The sequence below is a fragment of the Phoca vitulina genome, unplaced genomic scaffold (assembly GCF_004348235.1).
Source record: "Phoca vitulina isolate PV1807 unplaced genomic scaffold, GSC_HSeal_1.0 scaffold39, whole genome shotgun sequence".
NCBI lineage: Eukaryota > Metazoa > Chordata > Mammalia > Carnivora > Phocidae > Phoca > Phoca vitulina.
The window spans coordinates 14,820,308-14,847,088 of NW_022589742.1; the positions used below are offsets into that span (position 1 = coordinate 14,820,308).

The window sequence follows — 26,781 nt, forward strand, 5'->3', positions numbered from 1 at the left end:
TCTCCTATAGAACAAAAACCATACAGTGAGTTCTTGAAATGACAGAAATTTTTTAAATTAACAGAAACTTTGTAAGTTCCCTGAATCCCTTTACCTCTTTTATCGACTAAATAGAGGGGAAGAGAGCATCATGAGAACCTGATTATTCTGAGCCACACTGATAAGACGACAGTGGTAGCAAAGTGAGGAAGCTAGAGATGCTCATACCCAAGGAGGCTCCCAAATCATCCACTTGCCAACTTGGATAAGCATCAAGTGGGGACCTTGGCCTGCTCTACAAGTGAGACTCATTTATTTTTGCATGGGAGCTGTAATCACTAGTTGTTGAGCTCTCCAAATCTTGGGAGAATTATTGTGAAGAGCTGAATGGAAAGAATGGATTACACAAAATAAATCCTTGCAGATACAAAACCCACACTAAAAAAAAACCCTTGACCTTCATGCTTTGTTTTGTTGGGCTGTGAACTGTAGAATTTTGCTTGGAAAATGCTTGGATACATAGAAATAGCAAGACGGGGCTGGCAGATACAACAGGCTTTATGTATAAGATGAGCGAGTAGAAAGCATATTTTTTAGCAGAGGGAGAATCATCTCATTAAATACGTTTTTAATGACTCTCCATAGCCAAATTTATCTCACTTTAGTAATGATTTCCCAGACGAGCTTACTTTCTCTGCTGTCTTTCATACTTCCCTCGAAATGCTGCAGGATTGACTCTGGACCTCACCTCTCCAGCCAGAAATTGGAAGAAGGACTCACTGGTATCAAAAGACAAAAAACCTAGAAAGGATGGTTTATAGTCTGGCTGACTTTGTCAGGCAAATCATTCTGGTACCCATAAATATTATTGTAAATGTTTACCCCATCATTGTCAAATTAATTCTGAAACAGTTCTTTCAGTAAGCATGAACAGAGAATTTAGTAACTATAAACTGAATTAAACAACCCTTCTCTCAGGGACCTTGGTTCCGAGAATTCCAGAAAGTAAGAATTTAAAGTAAGTGGGATTTCCCCCCAACTGTCTTATTAGCAAAAATGACTGAAAATTGGGCATAGCTGAGTTGTCACAGCAAAAGTAAAGAACAGAATTAAAGAACTCTGGATGGGACAGACGATGGGTCTGAGTCTTTATCATTTAGGCATCATGATCACCAAATCATTGAATAAAATGATTTCCATGTGCTATGGAGCAGAGATGAGTGCCTTAGAGGCCACATGCTTTTGGCACTCGGGCCAAAGTCTGATGGGGACCGAAGGTCTATCTCTGGGACATGTTAGATTTCTAAGAGGTCTGTCCCAAGCAAACATCTTAATTCTTTAATTTAATTTTTAATTTAACTAATTGCTTTTGCAATTCTGCTCAGATCTTCCACCTCCTGCAACTCGAGAACGACCACCAGGGTGCAAAACAGTATTTGTGGGTGGCCTTCCTGAAAATGGGACAGAGCAGATCATTGTGGAAGTGTTCGAACAGTGTGGAGAGATCATTGCTATTCGGAAGAGCAAAAAGAACTTTTGTCACATTCGCTTTGCTGAGGAATACATGGTGGACAAAGCCCTTTATCTTTCTGGTAGGTGTTTAGTTATGAGGAGTGTGCCCACCAGGCACAGTGCAGAGATTGCAGGTCATTGTATTTGCATCTGTGGCAGATAAAGTTTTTGCTATCCCCTCTTGCCTTCAGAGATGGAAAATGAATGTTTGCACCCAATTTCTTAAAGTTCTTTGGTAGTTCTCAGTTGTCTCTGTTGTCCAAAACTCCTTACGTGTCACATCTAAGGGCCTTGATTATCTGTCTTACCTCACAGCACCATCTCCCAGTTCTTCCCTCACATACCATGTCCTAACCACACTAAGCTAATTCTAGTTCTCAGAATGTGCCATGGTGCTTTATGCTTTTTCCTCTGACTATAATTACCTTTTCCATCCCACCTGCCATATATACATCCTCACACCTCAAAGCTCCAGCTCAAGCATAACCTCTTCTGGAAAGCTTTCTCTGACTTCTCTCCCCACTGTGCCTCAGGCTGGTCTGGGCACCCCCTCCTTAGCACTTCCACAGTACCCAATGTTTCCTCCTAGCATGACACCTATAGCACCATGCTAGAACTGTCTCTTTCCACATCTGTCTCCCTGACCAGAGTATGAACTCCTTAAATGAAGGGACTGTGTCTTATTTAACTTTGATACCCAGTATCTAGGAGGAGGGGAGGTCAGTTAGATGCCTGTTGCAACAGGCCAGGGAAAACTTAATGAGGGTTAAAAACTTAATAAAGTTTTTTTATTTTAATTCCAGTTAGTTAACATATAGTGTTATATTAGTTTCAGGTGTGTACAATATAGTGATTCAACACTTCCATACATCACCCAGAGCTCATCCCAACAAGTGCACTCCTTAATCCCCATCACCTATTTCCTCCATCCCCCCACCCACCTCCCCTCTGATAACCATCAGATTGTTCTCTATTGTTAAGTCTGTTTCTTGGTTTGTCTCTTTTTTCCCTTTTGCTCATTTGTTTTGTTTCTTAAATTCCACATAGGAGTGAAATCATATATGGTATTTGTCTTTCTCTGACTTATTTCACTTAGCATAGTACTCTCTAACTCCATCCATGTCATTGCAAATGGCAGGATTTCATTCTTTTTATGGCTGAATAATATTCCATTGTATATATATATATATATATACTACCTCTTCTTTATCCATTCATCTATCAATGGACACTGGGCTGCTTCCATAATTTGGCTATTGAGATGTAGAATACTCTTATTACATTTTCTCTTTTTTTCTTTTTTTTATTATGTTATGTTAATCACTATACATTACATCATTAGTTTTTGATGTAGTGTTCCATGATTCATTGTTTGCGTATAACACCCAGTGCTCCATGCAGTACGTGCCCTCTTTAATACCCATCACCAGGCTAACCCATCCCCCTACCCCCTCCCCTCTAGAACCTTCCGTTTGTTTCTCAGAGTCCATAGTCTCTCATGGTTCATCTCCCCCTCCGATTTTCCCCTCTTCATTCTTCCCTTCCTGCTATCTTCTTCTTTTTTTTTTTTTAACATATAATGTATTATTTGTTTCAGAGGTACAGGTCTATGATTCAACAGTCTTGCACAATTCACAGCGCTCACCATAGCACATACCCTCCCCAATGTCTATCACCCAGACACCCCATCCCTCCCACCCCCCACGTTATTACATTTTCTAAGTGCTGTAAAATATACAGAAGATTTGACAGCACTTAGGAATGATAATAGAGCATTCCACAATAGACTGTTTTAATAAGAACTTAAAGGTCTTGAAAAACTCTGAACAGTTGTACATAAAAGATGACATGCTGCTCAGGAGGTATCCATCTAAACATCATTGAAATCGGCTCTCTGGCAGCAACTACATCCTGGAAACATTCTCAAGGCTGCCAGGAGAAGGGATTGCAATCATCAGTGATGAGAAAATAACTAAATTTTGCCCTTTAAATTTGAACCTGCTCCCCGAAAGCTCATAAGTGCTAGAAATGTCCTGAATTGGATGGCTATTCTCCCACATTGTTAAAAAAAAAAAAAAAAGGTTAAAACAAACAAAAATCCTTTAGAAAAGGGGCTGGGAATGTAGAAATAACCATTTCTTTCTATTGGAGTTTGAGCATCTTAGGGAGCTGGCATTGTGCACGATGTACCAATCTCATAGCATCACAGTATCTGTCATGTGTTTATACCAAGCTTTCATATCATTCTCTTGTTTGATCCTCTCCATGATACTGGGAGAATAGGCAAGATAATCATTAATAGCCATTTTTCTGATGGCTCAGATGATCAAATAAGATGACTGAGTGTGAAAGTGCATTGTAAACTGTAAAGAGCCCTAGCAAAATGTGCTTATGAAATGTATTCTTCCTATTTCTAAAAAGAATGTGTAGCGGTTTTAGTGTTAAGGGGCATTCTTTATAACAGCTTCGTTGAAGTATAATAATTGACATACAATGAAATTCACATATTTCAAAAATACAGTTTGGCACATACATGCATACATACAGCTGTGAAACCATCACTACAGTCAAAATAATGGACATGTCCACCTCCCCCAAAAGCTTCCTTCATACTCCTTTTGTGATCCCTTCCTCCTACCCCTCCCTTCTTCTCTCCCCAGGCCACCACTGCTCCACTGTCTGTCAGATTAGTGTGCATTTTCTAGAGTTTCATATAAATGGAATCATATATTATGTATGCTCTTCCTTCCTTGGTATAGACTCAAATTTCCATTTGATATCATTTTCCCTGTGCTTGAATTTCCTTTAACAATTTTTATAGTGCAAGTCTGCTCCTGATTAATTCTCTCAGCATTTGTATGTATCAAAAAGAACTTATTCCACCTTTCTTTTTTGAAAGATATGTTCTCTGGATGTAGAATTCTGGGTGGAGGGGCGCCTGGGTGGCTCAGATGGTTAAGCGTCTGCCTTCAGCTCAGGTCATGATCTCAGGGTCCTGGGATCGAGCCCCGCATCGGGCTCCCTGCTCGGCGGGAGGCCTGCTTCTCCCTCTCCCACTTCCCCTGCTTGTGTTCCCTCTCTGGCTGTGTCTCTCGCTGTCAAATAAATAAAACCTTTAAAAAAAAAAAAAAAGAATTCTGGGTGGACAGTGTTTTTTTTGTTTTTTTTCTCTCAGATGTTACTTCATTATCTTCTTGTTTGTATTGTTTCCAACAAGAAATATGATGTTATCTTTTTGTTTCTCTGCACATGTCTTAAGTCTATGGAAGCTTTTAAGATATTCTCTTTTTTATTACTGGTGTTGAGAAATTTGATTATTATATGCCTGGTATAATGTCCTTCATATTTCTTGTGCTTGAGTTTCATTGAAATTCTTAGATCTGAGTTTTCATTAAATTTGGACATTTTTCTGCCCTTATTTCTTCAAATATTTTTTTCTATTCCCTCCCCTCTCTCCAGTCAGGGCCCCAGTTAGGCTGTAGTAGGCCCCTTGAAGTTGTCCCACATCTCATTGGTACTCTGTTCATTTTCTTTCAGTCCTTTTCCTCCATATTTCATTTGAATGACTTATATTGCTGTGTCTTCAAGTTCATTAATCTTTTCTTCTGCAGTGTCTAATTTGCCATTGGTTCTATTCAGTGAATTTTTTCAACTCAGACATTGTACTTCAAATCTCTAGAAATTTGATTTTGGTTATTTTTTATGTCTTTTGTGTTACTAGTTAATATGGTTACATTTTCTCTAATTTCTTAAGCATATGAAATCCAATTATAATAGTTGTTTTTATGTCCTTGTATATTAATTACATTATCTATATCACTACTGGGTCCATTTTGATTGGTTAATTTTTTAATCTTTCTTGTGATTTTCCTGCTTCTTTGAATATTGGGTAATTTTTTTATTGGATACCAAACATTGTGAATTTTACCATGTTTGGTACCATATATTTTTCATTCCTGTAAATATTCTTGAACTTTGTTCTGGGATGCAGTTAAGTAACTTGGAAAATTTTTTATCCTTTTAGGTCTTGTTTTTTAAGCTTTGTTCAACAGAACCAGAGCAGGATTTAGTCGAGGGCTCATTTTTCTCCACTAACTAAGGCAAAACCCTTCTGACTACTCTACTCTATACTCTGTGAATTATTCTCTTTTTTTCTGCTCTGGCTTGTGGGGAAAGGAACTATTCCCAGCCCCATGTGAGCTCCAGGGATTATTGCCTCTAATGCACAGGTAGTTTCTGCATACACACACACACAGACATCAATGTGCAGCTAAATAATAATGGAGGACCCTCTGCAGATCTCTGAAGTTCTTTCTCTGTGTAGCTTTCTTCTTTCCAGTACTCTGCTATATAAATTCTGTCTGCCATAGGCTCCCTGGATTCCTAGTTCAATCTCTTCAACTCAGGGAGATCACCATGCTTTGACTGAGCTCCTCTCCCTGTCCTGAGGCCTGGAAACTCTCTCCATGTAATAAACTGGAGAAATCATAGGGATCACTTCATTTGCTTCTTGTCTCTCAGTGATCTCTGTCTTCATTGCCCAATGTCCAATGTCTTAAAAACCATTGTTTCATATATATTTTCCATATTTTTAGTTATTTAAGGCAGGAGTTGGTCTGCAAGCTTATGCTGAGAATGAAGTGAAATAAATGTGTGTGGAAGCAGCTAGCCCCACTTCTGAAACTTAAAAAGTTAATAAAAACTTAATAAATGTTTCTCACATTTTTGTTAAGAGATTTAACTTGGGTAGTACAGCTGGCACAAAAAGTGAAAGTATGGACTTCAAACCTGGTTTTATGAATCCTGGTCTTATACCACTAGATTACAAGCACACTACCTCTTTTTTTTAAGGATCTCAAATTATATATCACATGGCTCACATACCACTGCCTATCATATCCATTTTTTTTCCAGAAAGAAAAAAGGTTCAGGGTTGCCAAATACATCTAGGAAACAATTTGGGGAATTGAAATGTCAAGCTGATCCATTTAAAGTTTATTAAAATTCTATATAGTGGTATGACTGACACTCCTGAAGTTATCCAAAGACACCACAGTTTGAGGCTACTTTTCCCATTCTTTCCAACCCATAGTGCCATATAAGACTCATTCTTAATACCATTACCCCTAGAGCCTCCCTCTGCCAGAGGTAGGGTGGCAGATGGAGGAATAGAACTCCTATGAAAAGATTGACCCAAGCCATAGAATAGTAAACTGTGATCAGAAATGAAACTCTAGTCCAAGTTTTTTGATGGTTCACCTCGCTAGTAGTGGGGAGAGAATTTAAGATTATGTGGTCACTTGAAACTGCTACAACCACATTGGAAGCACTGAACTTGGAAAAGTACTTAACAGTGGTTCACCCACTGAGCCACTCTTGTACTCCTCTCTCTCCCTCTTGTGCACTCAGGTTACCGCATTCGCCTGGGCTCTAGCACTGACAAGAAGGACACAGGCCGGCTCCATGTTGATTTTGCACAGGCTCGAGATGACCTGTATGAGTGGGAATGCAAACAGCGTATGCTCGCAAGGGAGGAGCGCCACCGCAGAAGGATGGAAGAAGAAAGATTGCGCCCACCATCCCCACCACCAGTGGTCCACTATTCAGATCATGAATGCAGTATTGTTGCTGAAAAACTAAAAGGTACAGAAAGCACTTGAGCTTTGTGATTAAAAGAACTCTTTTCTTTGGGGAAATTTAATAGATATATTTGTATTGTTGGCAGTTATCCTTTGAATTTCCCACTAACGGATTCTAAGCATTTCTGGTGTTGGAGTTTTACAGATAGAGAGATGTACCTAGTAACTGAAGGACCAGAAAAATTTGTCCACACACCTGTGTCTCTACTCCTGCACTGCCTCAAGGGATGGTGTTTTTCTCTCCATACATAAGATGACTAGGATGAGATGCATTTTCCCCACTTTTCTACATCAGAGAATTTTAGCTGTGATTCATGACTTGGGACCTGTCAGCATCCCCTTTCATTGTGGATAACAAGTTAGTTTTGAAATCTAAATCAGAATGATAGTTGATGTCACTCTGGAAAACTCTGGTAAAAATTCCCTTTCCACAGATGAGAAAATGGGGGCCCAGGGAGTGGTCACAGTGTCCATTCTTAGATGGCTCAGAGACTTAGCTACCACCAACCAAAAGATGACTTCTTTAATCACTTAAAATGGCCAACCTATTTCATATGGTGACTATGGAGACTTCAAAACATTGCTAAATCAGACCATTCTCCCTTTAGTTTTTGTTCCTGTTCCCCCTGCTTGACTCTCAGAGCCATTATTCTAATTTAACTTTAATTGCCCTGCCTGGCCTCCTGTGTTAGTAGTTCAAATCCAGTCTTTTTCATTCTCCAATTATGGTTGATTTTATTGGATGAATGCTGGTGTCCTATTGATCTTGTCGATGATACCAACCCGGCTCTAATGGTATGAATTTTCTGTGCTTCTTGTGCTCCAGACTCAGCACGTTGCTGCTAATTCCACTTTCCAAATAGGTCTCATTCACCAAACTTGTTTGCAACATATAACCTAACGGATTCACACATTTAAGAAATCCTTCATTTGGATTGATTTTGTCTTCCTGTAAGAGAAGAGAGACACAGAGTGGAGACACAGAAACAATGGTACATTTTGAAAAGCTGGAATGGCTGAAAGCATTGGTAAAACGTCATGTTTATAGGACACCAAACAAATCAGCTTGATTTTTTTTTTTAAAGAATGAATGTGCTGGTGTGTGGGCCTCATGCAAAAAATGAGCAGCAAACATAAAGATTGTATGCAAGTAATTAAATAAAAAGCTGTCCTAAAGGGGAGGATTACCTCTCATTATATGTCTGCACTGAAAAATGGCAAGAGGCAAGAAGTTCAAATCGCAGTGAGAGCTATTTCCACTGGACATAAGGGTTTCTGGCCAGACAGGGATGTGGAGCCCTAGAACAGGCCTTTAGTGGGATGCTAATGGATCTCTCTCTCTCAGGAGCCTCTAACAGAATATATAACTGCCTATCACAGGAAGCTGGACCAGAAGCTTTGGATAAGCTGTACTACTATTTTAACATCAGAGAATAACTCCTAACTAGCTGCAGAAATCTACTTGGAGGGTTCCTCAGGCAAGAGAATCAGGATGTGGAGAAATATAGAAATAGAATGAATTACATCAAGATAGATTGTGACTGGGACTGAGTGAAAAGCCCAGGGCTGTGGACTGAATGCAGGAGTGATGCTATAAGAGGTCAAAAATATAAGTGTTGATGCCTAAAGAACTACCCGTGTAACTCTTTCTTAAGGCTCCTTCCCACACTATAATTTCATGGATCCAGGATAAAGTTACTATCAAATTCAAGTTAAATTCAAGACTCAGGTTTACTTTTCCTTATTAAAAAAACAGGTCTGTAGGGTTCTGAAGTTCTCTCATTGCTAATTCCTACATTACACACCTGCACACACATACAATCAGAGAGGTTAAGAAATTTGCAATATGTGGGGCGCCTGGGTGGCTCAGTCGGTTAAGCGGCTGCCTTCGGCTCAGGTCGTGATCCCAGGGTCCCGGGATCGAGCCCCGCATCGGGCTCCCCGCTCAGTGCAGAGCCTGCTTCTCCCTCTCCCTCTGCCTGCCTCTCTGCCTACTTGTTCTCTCTCTCTGTGTCAAATAAATAAATAAAATCTTAAAAAAAAAAAAAAAAAGAAATTCGCAATATGTGAAAACTCTGATCGGTAAACTTTTACTCTAATTAATAAACTCTGTATCAGTAAAGAAAATGTTTTTTAAAAAAGAAGAAACAATTCTTTCTTTTTTTTGTTTTGTTTTATTTTATTTTATTATGTTATGTTAGTCACCATACAGTACATCATTAGTTTTTGATGTAATGTTCCATGATTCATTGTTGCATATAACATCCAGTGCTCCATGCAATACGTGCCAATTCTCTTTCTGAAAATTCTTCATAGACTGCAACCAGTCTGACTACATTTTGGGTCTTTCGTCCTTTCAGCCTGCCTGCCTGCTGCCTGTGTGTGCACGCATGGCTCTTCATCCTCTGCAGTTCATGTAACAACCACTTCCAACAAGCCATGGTGGGGTCTCCTTGCCAGCATGTTGGGTAGGTAGAGACATGGTTACTTTTGATGATTTGAAAAATCCTCTTTTTTCAGATGATTCCAAATTCTCAGAAGCTGTACAGACCTTGCTCACTTGGATTGAACGAGGAGAGGTGAACCGTCGCAGCGCCAACAACTTCTACTCTATGATCCAGTCAGCCAACAGCCACGTTCGCCGCCTGGTGAACGAGAAAGCTGCCCATGAGAAAGACATGGAAGAAGCAAAGGAGAAATTCAAGCAGGCCCTTTCTGGAATTCTCATTCAATGTGAGTAGAAGTCAGAGTTCTGTGGAAGGGTGAGAGGGCGCTTCACTTTGGCACCACATTCTCTGCAAGGGAGCCAGGCCTACAAAACCAGTCTGTGTCGAGGGGCAAGGATCCCTTCTTCACTGCCTTGTGCTCTCTTTATATTGCCAAATGCATGAGCTCCAATTTAATGGGATACATGTGGGCACCTCCTATATTCATTTTTGCTGGTATATCTCCTTCAGCACCTTAGAAACACCAACAGCTAGACCACCATCCTGTGCTTTTACTTTTGCTTGTTTTCAAAGTAAGTTATAAGCAGCCTCAGACCTCAGTGGAAAGTTTGGTATTTCATTGCTAAAGTTAGAATACAGCATCAGCATTTATAAGCTTCTCTGCTTCAGATTTGCATCATTATCATATTATGTTTTTTCAGGTACTACATTTTAGTGAAAGTGTAATTATGTTTCCCAGGGTAATTGAATAGAAGCCAAATTTGCTACTTCTACCTGTTGTTTCTTCAATTTTTTTTCTGGATGTTGTAGACACTGGGCGGGATGGGAAGCCACCGAAATGGCCATTTTCTTTCCTTTTTTTTTTTTTATTATGTTCAGTTAGCCACTGTATAGCACATGATTAGTTTTTGATGTAGTGTTCAGTGATTCATTAGTTACGTATAACACCCAGTGCTCATCACAATACGTGCCCTCCTTAATACCCATCACCCCAAAATGGCCATTTTCAAAAAGAAGTACTACTCCTGGCAGTTCTTTCTGACCACAGGTCCTGTCCCCGTGCTTTAATAAAACCACCTTTTTGCACCAAAAAAAAAAAGAAGAAGAAGAAGAAGAAAAAGAAGTACTACTCCAATCCTTTCCTAGGTCTCTTAAATGAGAGAGATCAGAAAAATTCTCAAGTGATGCTTTTAGTTCAACATATTATACAATTATGCACTCATATCTTTTGAGTAAGGAACTATATTCACCTTAAGAATAAGGATATAGTTTTATGATTTGGCTTTTAAACAATTAAGGCCCACTCTTCTCATATGTGACTTCCCACACTTGACTCATACATAATTAGGATTAAGGAAGAGTTCTTTCATTTTTCCATTTTTATTTTGAAAATATATATGGGCATAGAATCCAGGCAGAGAAAACACATGTTTTTAGGACTTCAAAACAAATAGGAAAAAAGAGCAGCAAGCATCATGGGACTATAAATCCTTAAATCATTCATAGACAGGGTACAATCAGGGCTGTAAAGAAAAAAAATAACACCTCTGGATTTTCTTACTGTGAATACCCACCCAGGAAGAGGCTCTTGTCCTTCTGTTCCTCCCCCGTCTCTTCTATTCTTCTCGTGAACTGATTAGGTAAAAGCACCAGAATATTTGTACACATTTCTCCATTTGACATTTTTTAAGAGACTCTGGAAAATATGCTTTAGGACTGCACTTGCAAGTATTCTTCCATGAAACTTCTATTTCTGCAGTCAACGAGCCCATCTACATAGACTTAAAATAGATTCCATTCATCTTAGGTTCCAATTTGATGCTTCTGGTTAAATATACCTCAGAATAACAAAAGGATGGATTCTGTTGAAGTGAAGTATGCAAGCTCATTTTGGAAGGCTAGTTTATGAAAGAAGCCTGTGGTCAGAAGGAGCTGGTACAAGTTCGCCGCTTGCTGGGTCATTAGTACTAAATCACATTCACCACAACTCTTGCCTCACCTGCCTGGATGAATACAGACTGCCTATATTAAAACTTTAGTCACCATTTCACCCCAAACCTTCTGGAGTTCCCTTTATTTGTTCTCCATACGATATCTCTGCCTTTGAGTCTTCTTTAAGATCACAGTACCCCAACACATGTAACCTTTTCGGAGCACAACCATAGCCTAGTGGTGTCATACGAGAAGATACAACAAGCCTGATGCTTCTCTTATTTCTTTTCTCCTCTCTTTTGCCACCCCTGGATGATACTCCGACCTGATTTGACTGCTGATCTGATGCTGCAGTTGAGCAGATAGTAGCTGTGTACCATTCTGCCTCCAAACAGAAGGCATGGGACCATTTCACAAAAGCCCAGCGTAAAAACATCAGCGTTTGGTGCAAACAAGCTGAGGTTGGTAACTTTTTACTCTGGTAGCCCCTCAGGGTGACAGTTTCTTTCTTTAACAAGTTATTGATTTGGAGTTTAGTCAGAATTAAATAGTGCCAAGCTCCCATGGTCACAACAAGGCTCTAATGAAACACTAAGATGTGTTCTATTGCCTGTCACTGTGACCAGACCATGTGCTGCCAAAAGGGTAATAAATGTGCACATGTTGTCTTGAATGCATTCTGCTGGATGAAAACCTGAGTAGTGAAAATATAGCTGTGATAATTTGAAGTTTACTTCTCTAAGCTAGCTAGTCTTGAGTACAACGATAATTACTGACCCGTGTGTCTAGTGTTAGTAATATTAGGGCTGTCTTACATTTATTAGAGCATCTTGACAGTCGAGGCTGGTGTTACATTGGGGCATTGAAATTTCTGAGCCTCTTTGATCAAGTCCACTCAGCCATCTTTATAAGTGGCAGCTTTAAAGGTAACAGAAGACTCTGATTTCAGATTAAGGTTGACACCCAGCTCTGCGCTTGTGCTCAGGTGACTTTTAGCATAGAATATGTCTGAAGTGATTAGGTTGCTATCCTGAGTCCAAGAGTTAAAACCAAGGTGGGAGGTTTATTTTCACGGATCTGCCTTTGGAATGGTGATACCTATACTTCAAGTTCTTCTGTTCCTATGGGCAGCTTCCTTACCCAGCCCCTGACACTTTTGATCTGTGTATGCAGCAACTTTTTCAACTTTGTCTCTGTCCTCTTTGCTAGTGTGGTAGCAGGTTGGCATAGTCCTTAACGTTTATATAGCATTTGTAAGGCATTTACATTTTATAAAGCACTTTCACGTCGGTTGCCTCACTTACGTGAGCTTCCCAGTAGATGTGGTATAGTGGAAAGAGCACTGGATCTGGAGTCAGAGAATCTAGATTGCAGCTCTGACACATTGCAGCTCTGCAACTTTGACCAAGTTAGTGAGTCATTCTCAGTCTCTATTTCTTCACCTCTAAATTGGAGATAATAATGAAACCAGTCTTATGGGATTAAATGAGATAAGAGATGTGTAGAGTTTGAAAAATGTAAATGCTATATAAATGGCAAATAGTAATATTTCAGTTTATCACTCATAACTCCATAAGGGATAATAAGTAGGTATGATAGCCATGGTTTACATGTGAAGAAACTGAGACACAGAAATGTCAAGGGATGTACACAAATTACACAGCTAGTAAGTGATCAGTTCAAGACTAGAAATTCTTCTCAGAGTGCTGGTATAAATTGCCTTGTGCTCTTGAGTGAGTCATTTAATCTTTGTGGACCTCAATTTCCTAACCTATAAAATGAAGATAGCAATCTATTCTTTCTGTCTTTCATGAGAACATATGACATAGTTTGTGGGGCAACAATTTGAAAACTGTGAAGAGCATTTAGAGGAAAATAAGCCAAACCGTGTTCATCAGTTCTGGCTCAGCAAAGGGATCTGGGAGTCACTGAGGAGAACTCCCTGAAGACATCAGCCCAATGGATAAGTAGAGTCATACAAAGCTAGTAATGTTTTAAATTATTTTTAAAAAGAGAATTAGGAACAAAACAGGGAGCTACTGTCATATAGTAGCACAAGATGATTTTAGAGATTTTATTTATTTATTTGACACAGAGAGAGAGCACAAGCAGGGGGAGCAGCAGGCAGAGGGAGAAGGAGAAGGATCCCCGCTGAGCAGGGATCCCGACATGGGGCTCGATCCCAGCACCCTGGGATCATGACCCGAGCTGAAGGCAGATGCTTAACCAACTGAGCCAACCCGGCGCCCCACAAGATGATTTTAGACTCCTAGGGCTACCCAACTTTGTTGAGCCTCAACAAACAAAATTCAACATTTCAATTCAAACGTTAACTGAAGCACATTCTCTGTCTCAGGCATTATGACAGGCAATTCAGGACAAGATGGTCTTTGCCCTCAGGGAGCTAGAAAGGTAAAGAAAGTGATCAAGGGTGGGGAGTGGAGTTTAATATCCTAAATTGAAAATATCCAAACTCTTTAGTCTGAACAGTTCAGAAGAATAAAGGTTGAGGAAAAATGCTCAATATGTCTTATAATTGTAGAAAAGCAGTATTAAGTCTCTACTTTTCTTCAATACACATACACGTGTATCCATTCTCAGGGTTGGAAGAAGCTGTCTGAACTGCCCCACCCGATGCGGAAAGCCCTGCCAGTACAATAATGTCTTTTCATAGGAGGAAGGGAGCCTCTGATTTGAGCACTGACTTGCCCAGACCACAACCCTTCTATAAATGACTTTGCAGTAAAATATTTCCATGAATATTATTTATCAAGGCTCTCTGTAGAGAACTATAGTCCTATCAAGCCTACCTCTCTGGTGGGTACATACTTGAGTTTAATTACCTTCTCAGTAAAGATAGCCAGTAAGCTGGACATTTCTCTGGGCCTGTAAAGAATGAGAGCTATCCACCCTATCACCTAATATTGTAGCAGAGCTTCCTTGGCAGAGTGATGAGGATAAAGGACATGGCTAGCATGACTTGCCAAGAGCTACATGTTTCATAATGTATTTTGTAGACTTCGTGGAAACCCAGAAACATGCTTCCTGCCTATTGGATTGGACTAAATTAAGGGCTACCTTGAATACCTCAATCTTGATAAGTAAAACTACTGAGAGTGGAACATAGCTCATGACCTTTTAGCATTGCATTTCCTAAACCTAAAAAAGACCTCTTCTACTTTACATGGGTACCTCTTTAAATCATGGCTTTTTTTAACCTCTGCATACTTTAACTTGGTAATAGGAAACTCTAGAAAGTGACAAGCATCCTCTTAAATTGGGGCTGTCTCTGAGCACCCCGGTGAGAACCAGAGCATCTCAGTGACTTAAATCAACTAGACTGGCTTTTTTTCGCCTGTGGTTCAAAGCTCCAACTCCTAAGGCAGAGGTTTCATCAAGGTGAAAGTTTCTGACTTGAGCCTTTTTTACCAGTTGCCTTTGAGAATGACCTAGCCAGTAACCTCCTCATGTCACAAAGTACCTGCTCCTTGTCTTATTGTCATCCTACCAGCAGCCAACAGTGCCTTCCTCTGCTGAGAGTGGGGTTATGGATTAAGAAGGAAAAGTCCCCACCTTCAGGGAGCTCAGGCTCTCACCTTGGTAGCATATGCTGGGCATACTAGTTTGCTAATGAGTCTTTCATTGGTTTACTTTCCTGATTTATATGTGTGTGAGGCTCCTGCTGATACAATTGAAAAGGGTAATAAAAGAAAGCTAAAGTTTATCTCTTTACTAAAAACTCTACAGTGACTTTACTGATAGCTCTCTCTATCGTAGGAACTCTTTTTCTATAGAACCATTTAAAACCTGTGTGTTTCTCTCACTGAGAAGCTGGCCTAGATTACAAGCTAAACCTTGGATGATATATAGAAACTAGAGCCATAGCAGTAGGCACTAGAACAGACCCCCTTGCATCCTCCCCAGTATGAGATTTTATAACATCGGGCTAGAGGAAAAGGGACTTGACAATTGCTAGCATTCTTGTAAAATGAGATACTATGATTGCTAAAATAACTTTCTCTCTAGATTTCCAAGCCTACCATTCCAAACTCTGAAGAACTGTTTGCAGATACATTGTTCAAGTCATCTGCATACCCTTGTTTTAGCACCCATGTGTTCTAACACTAGCTATTAGCTTTCAGCCATCAGAACACCTATTAACACGATTTGGATCAACCTTATTTTTATTTCCATATGTATCATACAATAGGCATTAAGAACTTGTGTTTGTGCTTTGCTTCATTGTACTGAATGATAGCTCAGATTCAAATTTCTACATAAATGTAGAAGCTATCTGTTCCTTTCCATTCCTTCATCTGACCCCTTCCTCACCAAGTATCCTGTTAATGTTGAAAGTCTAGGTAAGTACAGTTTTGTTACACAATTAATAAGGAACTTTGCTCTACTGATAACTATGTTCCTATCATAACTCATGAGTAAGATGAATTTAAATTCACATAACTTTTTGTGAAACTGTAGAGTTAGATACTTAATGTGCAATGATTGTGATTTGCTTACTTTATGATAAATTAAAAATGTCAGCTGGCACAAAGGTGATTCTGTCTGTGCATTTTCCTCTGTCTCGGGTTTCAGTTTAATTCTACGTAAAAGTGCTTTCTCCTCCATTGTGGAGCAGTGTGTGAAGTTCTGAGCATCAGAAAAAATTATCATTAAAACAGACTCAAAGCCATTATAATGCATTTTTAGAAATCACTAACAGTTTGCTGTTTAAATGAAAAATCTCACAGGTTGACTGTGGGCAGGAGAATAGAATAGAAACTTCAGGAGTGCTATCTTTCCATTTTCAATATAGTCTCTCAGTGACACAGCCCACTCAATTTCAGGTAGAGATTTACAAATGAAAACTTCTGGAAAATGTTTTTGCCTGCCATTGCCACTCTTTTGGTTTTAGCCCTAGATCCAAATGTCAGGATGGGAAAGGGGGCAAATCTGGGAGGCAGCGACTTCCCTTGCTGCCTGCACTTCAATGGCTCAGAGTCCTCCTCCTACCTGCACCTATGCCCCAGCTAGGTAGAGTGCCTTCCTTAGGGAAATGTTACCTTTTAGTCCTTCACTCTGAAGGTATTTGTTAGGGTTTGCTTCCCAAAACAGAGCTTTTTTGACCCAACCAGAAAGACAGAAAACAGGTATCTTAGATACCAAGTGCTTTAAAGGTAAGGCTTTCATAGAATTAAAAACTTACTTGCTTTACTTAGGGGTACTGTCATTTACTAAATGCTCCTCGTGAGTTTACCTTAATATGGTACCCTATAACCTCTGATGTTCTCTTTGCCTTTGTCCCATTCATGTGACTTACTACTGGATATTTATAGGAGAGTAACTATACAGGGCTTAGTTTCTTTGTAGCTAAGGGGGATTGCCTGGTGGTTAGAAGGCTCTAAGCTCTGCCACTTTGCATGCCTGACTGAACAATGGAGAACAAGGGTCCCCTTAGTTTTTCTTACCCTCGTTTCATTTTCAGCTAAAGGAGCTGGTAACTCTTGTTCCTGAAGTATTTTCAGGCGTTGAGGTAAAATTTACCCATAGGTCTTTCTATTTCTGGAGATTTTTTGAAGATGTGAAAGACCTCTAGATAAGCTGTATCACTTAGTTATTGAACTTTTTATACTTCTCAGAAGAGATTATGCTTTCTTGCCCAGCTGGAAGCAGAAAGATGTTTTGTGGGTGCTGAGCAGCTACAGGGCATGTCTTAGCTCTCAGTTAGATCTTCCTGCCCTGGGACATTTCCTTAGAAGGAACACAATTTACTCTTCTGAGAAACACAATAACTTTCCCAGAGTCAGATGACATGTTTGTGAATTGAAAGTTGGTCTCTGCTTACACCCTCTGACAGGCTACATTTTTGTTAGGCAACTAGGAGAGCCACAACTTTTCCTGATGCCACAAGTTGTACAATAGTTGAATTTGCCAGTGTCAAACCTCATTATAATCACCTTGCCAGTAACTGTTCTTTGATGGTAACTGAAACCCAGACTCCTGAGACAGAATGAATTCTTAGAAATGAGCAATTCCTTTCTTCTCTATGCAATGAGTTTGAATAAGACATAGCAAATCTCTCTCTTGACACAGCCCTTTAAATTTCATTTTTCTCAAGCAAGTCACTGTTTTCTTCTATTTTAAGTAATGCCCCTGCAGCACATGAGAGATGCTATGTTGGTAGTTCTATTTTCTAGTACTTCTATTTTTCTATTACCTCTTAACTACCAGTGAAAATACTGAATAGCTTGTGTTTTTAAAAGGGACTTTTATTTATCTGTAGCTAAAACTTATCTTGATATAGAAATTATTACTTTTCCCGGTAAAAGGCATAAAAAATGAGAATATTAGTTGAGATAGTGATTAACTATAGCATTAATTATTAAGAAATCCACTTGAAGTATTTATAATCCCCCTAAATGGAAGCAATTTTCACCAGACAGCTTTGGATATTTCCTGTATTATGGCCCAATTGGGGCTAACATAGGCAAGGAATTCTCAGCTCAGTGCTGAGAAGCCTCTGATAGGCATTAAGTGGCCTCTAAATGATTGCAAGCTGCTCCAAAATGCAGTTTTCATGCTGACTTTTTTTAAAGTGACTTTTCCAGTGTGATCTCCATCATTTCCAAAGTTCTCCATGCCTACATGAAGATCTGTGTTTACAGCTTGGTAGCACTTCCCTCCAGTCTGAGGAAACTTCTTCCACATTTCTTATAGTGCAAATCTTTGGATGACAAATTCTTGCATTTACATTTGTCTGAAAATAGATTTAATTCATCTTCATTCTTGAAAGAATTTTTCTCTGCTTATAGAATTCTGAATAAACAGTGATTTTTATTTCTTCCTGTACTTTAAAGATATTGTTCCCCTGACTTCTGACCTATATTGTTTCTGAAAGAAATCAAAGTATTTGAATTGTCTCCTTGTATATAATGTGTTGTTTTTTTTTTTTTTCTGGATGCTTTTAAGAGTTTCTCTATTCTTCCAGTTTTACTGAGAGTAGAACTGACATACAGTACTGTATAAGTTTAAGATGCACAGCATTATGATTTGACCTACATGGATTGTGAAATGCTTATCACAATGAGTTTAGCTAACTAAAGAGTTAAAGAGTTTCTCTTAATGTTTTAGTTTCAGCAATTTGACTATGGTGTTCTTAGACATACCTTTTTCACACATCTCCTGCTTGGGGTTCACTGAGCTCTTTGAATATATAGATTAATGTCTTTCATCAAAGTTGAGACATCTTCAACTATTTTTTCTTCAAGAATCTTGAATCATTTAATCTCTCCTCTCTGTGATTCTAGTTAGTTTCTCTCTGTTCTTTAGATTGGATAAATTTGTATTGTTCTCTCTTTAAGTTCTCTCTTTGTTCTGCCATCTTTATTGTAAAGTTAGACTCATCCAGTTAATTTTATTTTGGATATTATATTTTTCAGTTTTAGAATTTCTATTTGGTTCTTTTTTAAAGTTTCTGTTTCTCTGCCAAGATTTCCTATCTTTTCATTCATTATGAGCATGTTTCCTTTCCATCACTGAGATAGTTATAATAGCTGCTTTAACTCCTTATCTGCTAACTGCCATATCTGGTTCATTTCAAGTTTGATTTCTGTTGATGATCTTTTCTCTTGAAGACGGGTCATCTCATCCTAGTTCTTTGTATGTCAGGTAACTTGGGCTTTGCCTACATTTTTTGAATATTTTGCTTTTAAGGTTCTGATTATATTCTGTTATGTTCATTTTGTTATGTTCTTCCAAAGAAGGTTGACTTCGGATTCTTTTGTTTTAACAGTCAATTTACTTAATTGAATTTAAGCTGGAAATTATGTCTCTTAGATGGCAGCTCAAATCTCAGTTCAGTTCTTTTAGACTTAGCTGTGTTCTTTGGAATCTCCTGTGCTTCCATGGTTCAAGGGTCATGCAGAAATTTGAGTAGATATTATAGGCAGAATTTGGATCTCTCTCCCTCTTTGGCTCTCTCCTTTCTGGGATCCCCTCCTCACTTTCCTGTGGCTATCTCCTTGATTTCTTTAGGATGTAAAGACAAGGTTTTCTATTAAAAATGTAGCTACTCTGTGAGTCTGCTGTCAGACTAAAAGGCCCTTAAAAACTGAGAGACCCACATCCTTCTTCCAAGTGTCAGCCACTCTTTAGGATATGCCTGCTTTTGTCTGCTCTCTGTGCCATCAAGTAGTTAGGGGTTTGGCTTGGTTTGATTTTGTGTTTTGTTCAGAGTATAGTTATTATCCATGGAAGGGTTGATCTGATTGAAGTTCACTCCTGACAGCTCATTTTTGCTGTAACTTCTAAACGTGCAAAAGTTAGATTAAGAGTTCTATTGAGTAAGTCTGTAAGTGGAGAGGGAAGAGGATGGAAAGGTGCAAAATTAAAGGATTTGACATGGGAAGGTGAAAATGGCAGAACCTTTCAAGGAAAGTCCAGAAATCCATGTAAGAAGTAAAAGGCCTTTCATGACCAACAGTACTTTCTAATATAGGATGGATATAAGAATCATCAACTGCCAGAGCTCTGGATATGGAACGAATGCCTTATGAAAGACAATGTTAACAGTCTGCTTTGTCTGTCAAGAGAGTTTCAGCCCCAATGTGCCCCTTTGTCCTTGCCTTAAGAGTACTCTGAAGTTTTTTCATATGTCAAAAAACCCTGCTTTATCTTATCCTTAACTCTGTTCATTTCTTCAACATTTTCAAAGCTTTCCCACCAACAAAGCATAACTTTTAACCTTAGGAAATTCGCAACATACATAATGATGAATTAATGGGAATCAGGCGAGAAGAAGAAATGGAGATGTCCGATGACGAAATAGAAGAAACCACAGAAACAAAAGAAACTGAGGAATCAGGTAAAGATAATTCTGTTTTGTTTCATTTAACTAACATCTACTTGCAGGGATGATATTTTAAAACTTCTAACATCCAGTAAGTTATGGGCACAAAACTATAAGTCTGGAACCAGCTAGAAACAATTGGTAAAGCCATATAAGTACACAGTGGCTGAATATCAACCCTGTGGCTAAGGATCTTTTTATTCATTCCCATCTTCCATTACAGTGCCGAATTAAAAGTGGACTTTCTTCCCTTAGGAGGGCTAGACATTTAGGCAGCACTGTTCTATACTTGATTTGGATTTGTTAATAGTATGTTCTATAGTAGGAATCATAAGAGAGCTTACACATAAATAGACAACTAGCCAAACATTTTAAAAAGTAGTTAGATCCCTACATCCCGTATACCTTACACCAGAATTAGTAACAGATGGATTTAAGATTCAAATGTAAAAAAAAAATAAACATAGCAAAAGGAACTCTGGAAAATATAGGAGTTGTTTATATAATTTGGGATGAAGTTCTCCAAAGATAAAATTATAAAAGATACTTTTAATAAATTTATCTTCCTATAAATTAAATATTTTTCTTTAAAGAATCACAAAATTAAAAGAGACTCTACCAACTAAGGGGAAATATCTATAATATATGACGATCTACCTACCTGCTGACTTTTATTGTGGTTACTTAGGGGTTTATTGGGAACCAAACAGGAGTCCACAGACAGATGTTTGGGTAAAAGCTTTTGCTCTTACTTAGTATAGTCAGGACCTCACCATGAGACAGGCCACAATGTGGATCCCCAGTGGAACTCATAAGGCAAACCTGTTGAACAATATGACACTACACCACCTTTCAATTTCATAAGCCAGGGAGAGAATTACCAGAAGGGAGATAAAAATATCAGCCAAAAGACCAGTATTTTCAGGTAAGCCATTCTAGACAGTCTTAGGAGTCAGTAAGGTACAGTGGACAAAGCACTGGACCTAAAGTTAGAGGACCTGAGTTCTAGTCCCAGCTGTGTTCTTCTTGACTCAGGAAGGACTTCTGTCCCACTGAGCTCAGGTTCCACCCTTGTAAGTACATTATACAACCATCTAACAGGAATGTTGGGATGGCTAAACAAATTCATTCATTCATTTAATAACTACTGCATGCCAAGCACTGTGCTAGACATTAGAGATATTGTAGTAAACTGTCCCTACTGTGTGTGTGTGTGTGTGTGTGTGAGAGAGAGAGAGAGAGACAGAGACAGAGATGGAGACAGAGACAGAGACCGACAGAGAACTGGTTGATTATAATACAAATCAGAATTTCTTGGTTTCAGTACTTGCATATTGAAGTCAGCAGCTTTATAGCCACTTGAGTGGTCCTAGAATCTTCACTCCATGAACAGAAACTCTTAAGGAAAGAAAGCTATCAACTCAGACTTTTAAAAAGGCATTTGTAGCTGTTACATCTGAATTTCCTCTATTTCTGCCATATGTTAGATCCCTAAACATCTAAACTTCCATATATATTGAATAAATCCTTTGTAATCAGTAGATAGTTAGCATTTTCAGAACAGTGGGTAATTTATTATTAGCATTTTCAGAACAGTGGGTAATTTATTATTATTTTATTTCTCCTTTCTATCAAATTTCTCCTTTCCAAAAACAATTTATTTTATCTAAATAAAAACAGAACTAATTACTGCAAATACATACTATAAACTTATAGCTAAAAAAAACAAAAGAGTTTCATAATAATTGAGTTATTCAAATTAGTTAAGTGCTTAGCCAAGATGTTTTATAGCTGACTAATCTTTGACTTATAGAACTGTCTCCATCTCAGTATCTGCAGTATTGTATACAGCATTAATCCAGTGTTCCCCTGAAATTAACGTGACCATCAGTTTGAGTATTTGCTTGATAAATTGCTGAATTTGAGGAGTTATTCGGCAGGGGGGTGTATGGGAGATTCAGATTAAATGCACTTACTAGTGTTATATAATTGCATTTTGCTTCTGTATCTCTTTTGAGTTAAAAGCTGTATTGGCTACTGCACAGAATCTTATTCGTTTAGAGACTGGAAACTCCCTGACAGATCATCTTATAGCTATTTTCTTTCCTGTTCCACATGCCAGGATCCTGCTTTGTCAAATAAAGCTATCTACAATAGACTTAATGGAGCTTACCAAATAGCTATTCTCCCAGAAGGTTTCAATTCATTTTAATTCAAGGACTTTTGTGCATTTTTCTTCCCCTCGATCGTATCTAATTTTGTTATCTTGCTTCTGTAGTAGTCAACTGCAGAAATCCTGCTCAGTGTGAGCCAGTAAGCAGGTCCTCAGGTTTTATCTAAATCAGCTACATGTTTTAGTTTCACGTGGTTCCAATTAAAAGCTTAAGCACTAGATCTCAGAGTTGTTTTTTTCTCTCTCCATGCTACCAAACTTGAATTCCAGGAGCCTAGAGCATGTGTCTAGTTAAATTCTACTTCCCAAAGAAAGTAAGAGTCACAGCTAGCCTAGCAGTCTGTTACCTTTCCTTGGAGTACCACAAAATTTCTATTCTTCCGGGGACTCTGTATTACCCAGCCCATATTTGTGATGCAGTACTGGAAACCTTGCCATGGAAGAAAGGACTGCTGTGCTCAAAGCAATGTGTTGAAGAGGGGAAATCACATCAAAGCAAATCATGATAGTATAAAACTATTTTCATTCTATTGTTAGCCATGATGGGAAGTACATGTGCCCAGTAAACCTAAGAACGCGTGTTCCTTTTCTGCATCTATTGTCTGCCTTTTCCACTTAGACTAGTGGTTCTCAGATTTGGTATCTATAAGCATCATTGGGTTACCTTTAAAAAATAAGATTTCTGGGCTGCAGGGTTTGATTAAGTAGGTCTGTAATGAAGTTCAGGAATTTGCATTTTTTTATCAGGCATCCCTGTGTCCAGGGAGCACATTTGGAAAACATTGACTGAGACTCATTCTCCTTCATTGTTCTAGCCAGTTTTCACTTCTCTTGGTTTCCAGTCTCCTTCCTTCCCTCTCCCCACCTCTCATTATTCCCTCTTTAAAAGTTTGATCAATTAATTAACAAGGACTGCATCCTATAAGCTTATGGAAATAGAGGTGCAATATGTGTAAATTTACATAAATGTAAGAAATACCACTTGGTTCTAACCTGTAAGGTACTGATTAGAATGCAGCAAGGCCAAGAGATATTAGTGTGGCCAGAGTAGTTGCATTCAGTGAAAGCTGATTGGGATCTTGAAAGATGAACAGGTTGTATGGTGATTAACATAACATAATAAAATAAAATAAAATTTAAAAAAAAAGATGAAGGTTTGGATGAGGAGAGTAAGAAAGTATCTTGATGTGGAGGCAGGAGAGGAGAAGGAACATGGCTCAGAGAGAGAAATAAAGATGATGGGTATAGGGGGATAAAAGATTGAGTGGACAAGATGGATCCAGATTATGGGGAACCATGAATGCCAAGGTTACATTTACCATAATAGACAACATGGCACTATAAGCATGTCTCAGTCATGGCACTAGTATGATAAAAGCAACATGAATTATATATTTTAGGAAATAAATTTTGGAGAAAGAGAGACCTGCCAGAGACTTTTATAGGAATTTAGATATAAAATGATGAAGCCCAGGACTAGAGTGAAGGTAACAGGAACTGAGATAAAATAGTAAAATAAAAGGATGTAACAGAAAATATGAGATTAAAGATGCTAGGAGTCACTTCAGAAGAATAACTAAAGTCTTTGGCGCCAGATTGGATATAGATGATGAAGAAAAAGCAAGAACCTGAGATGAGGCTAGGTTTTCTAGTCTGGGAGATTGGAGGGTCAGTGGTCATATTAGTTCTCCAGGGCTACTGCAACAAAGTACCACAAACTGAGTGGCTTAAACAACAGAGTTTATTGCCTCACAGTTCTGGAAGCCTGAAGTCTGAGATTAAGGTGTCATCAGGGTGCATTCCTCTTGAGGGCTGTGAGGGAGAATCTGTTCCATGCCTCTCTCCTAGCTTCTGATGGTTTGTTGGCAATCTTTGACACTCCTTGGCTTGTAGATGCATCACCCCAATCTCTGCGTTCATGTTTATATAACATTCTCCCTGTTTGCGTGTCTCTGTGTCCAAATTTCTCCTTTCTATAAGTATACTAGTCGTATAAGTCCATAAGCCCACCCAAATGACCTCATTTTAACTTGATTACCTCTGTAAAGTGCCTATTTCCAAATAAGGTCACATACTGAGGGCTTCAACATAGAGTTTTTTTGGGGGGGGTGTTACAAATTAAACACATACTAGTAACATTGACAGAAATGGACTGTTGCATGGGACTGATTTGTAGAATATGAGATCAGTTTCAGACAGTAGGTAGTTAGGAAATAAAGGATTTATATTCAAATCAGTGTTCAAGAAAGTAGAAGGAATAGAAGATGGTAGTACAGAGTTGTTGGCTGAAGCTTGGAGGATATGAATAAATGAATGTGAAAGACAAGTGAGAGAAAGAACAGCAAAGGGTTAAATACAGAACTTTGGTGGCTACCCACAGTAAGGGAGAAGGAAAGAAAGAGGAGTTTGCAGAGCAGTTAGAAAAAGAACAGTCTAGGAGCACCTGGGTGGCTCAGTCGGTTAAGCATTGGACTCTCAGGTCATGATCTCAGGGTCCTGGGATCGAGCCCCATGTCAGGCTCCACACTCAGTGGGGAGTCTGCTTGAGGATTCTCTGCCCTTCCCCCCACCCCCTCTCTAAATAAATAAATAAACAAACAAATAAGTAAACCTTTTTTTTAAAAAAAAAAAAAGGGAAAGAGCAGCCTAAGAGGCTGGAAGAAAACTAGAAAAACAAGAAGAATTTATAGAAGTAGGAATAATCAACATTATCAGATAATACAAAGAAGAAAGGAATTAAGGACAGCATTGAGCAAGAACTATTTTAGTAGGGTGATAGAGATAGGGGCCAGAACATACGGCATTAAGGAGAGAAAGTGGACACAGGCCAAAAACTTGGATACTGAGCAAAAGCAAATGCAAGCATTATAAATGCAACTAGAATGGGTGACAAAGTTAAAGTTAAGTTGTTGTTTGTTGTTCAATAGAAGGGAAGGAGGCCATGGAGAGAGTGAGGTTGAAGATGCTTGAGAGTGAAAGAGTACTTATGGGTAATTATGGAAGTAGAATCCTGGAGAAGAATGGGAAGTGATCCAAACTCAGATGGAGTTTTCTTTAGAGAGGGGAGAACCCTCTTCCTCTGAGACAAGAGAAATGAAGCTAAAAGTATGTATGCATTCCATGCTTCTCCATATACCCAGAGATTGGTCAACCGTTGATTAGGGAAATGCTTTGGAAATGAGACCATGAGGAGACAGGAGCAGACCTGGAATAAATACCCTGGGCAGGATGGAAGGAAGAAATCAGTGAGAGGTAAGAGACACACTAGCAAGGACCAACATGAGTCTGTATTGACCAGGACTGCCCAGCTCTGCAACTTCCTATAAGAGTCCTCTGCAGCCCAGGATAAGGTGCAGACAAAGTTGAGCCGAGTGACTATGAGCTAGGAACTGACATGGTAAGACTGGCCAAAGGTTTTCAGGAGGGTGAAGGAATATAGAGTACTAAGGAATTTGCAGTGGAATCTGTTTAGCCAGAAAATAGTTAATGGACTGGGTGAAGTTGGCCACTCCAAGAGATTAAAGGTCCCAGCAAAGAAAGAGAGCAGTGTCTCAGGGTGATGAGGGGCAGTGAGGTAACCGACAGATAAAGATACTGTTAGGGAGGTGAATTTAGAGATCTCAGAGGAGAAACAGCGAAGTCCCTGGTGCATCCATACTGGTAGAAGCCTCCTTGGAGTAATAACCTGCAGAGGTAAGGAAAGCAAGGCTTTGGGAGGTCAGGGAACTCACTTAAAAATTTCCCTGAACTGGTCTGCAACCACTCATATCATCTCCCTCTCTCTTTCAACTTTGTTCTTTTTGGCTTTTTCTCTTTGTGAATCGCTCCAGCTCAAATTTTTTTTAGGACCCTTGAGAGGAATGCTGCACATTTTCCCTTCTATAATTTGGTAACATTTGTTACACATCTTCCTTCAATAATTTGGTGCATCTCTTGTAATGCAGCTTTGTGAGGGTGGCCAACCCCCTGAATTTGCTTCCATTAAAATTTTTGTTGTGGGGTGCCTGGTTGGCTCAGTCGTTAAGCATCTGCCTTTGGCTCAGGTCATGATCCCAGGGTCCTGGGATTGAGCCCCGCATCGGGCTCCCTGCTCAGTGGAGAGCCTGCTTCTCCCTCTCCCACTCCCCCTGCTTGTGTTCCCTCTCTCACTGTCTCTCTGTCAAATAAATAAATAAAATCTTTAAAAAAATTTTTTTGTTTTATTTGTACCACCGAAGAAACTTAGGCATTATTTTTTTAATGGCACAAAATCCT

General features: G+C 39.0%; 1 protein-coding gene across 5 annotated transcripts in view; it reads left to right on the forward strand.

The window, feature by feature from the left end:
- Positions 1–26,781, forward strand: part of ENOX2 (ecto-NOX disulfide-thiol exchanger 2) — a 285,542-nt gene that overhangs the window by 241,412 nt on the left and 17,349 nt on the right. For all 5 annotated transcript variants that reach the window (XM_032428212.1, XM_032428214.1, XM_032428209.1 and 2 more), the window contains 5 exons: positions 1,365–1,571; positions 6,901–7,134; positions 9,651–9,863; positions 11,864–11,970; positions 20,255–20,369. In XM_032428212.1, coding sequence (XP_032284103.1) covers positions 1,365–1,571; positions 6,901–7,134; positions 9,651–9,863; positions 11,864–11,970; positions 20,255–20,369 — 876 coding nt within the window. The remainder of the gene's footprint in view (positions 1–1,364; positions 1,572–6,900; positions 7,135–9,650; positions 9,864–11,863; positions 11,971–20,254; positions 20,370–26,781) is intronic.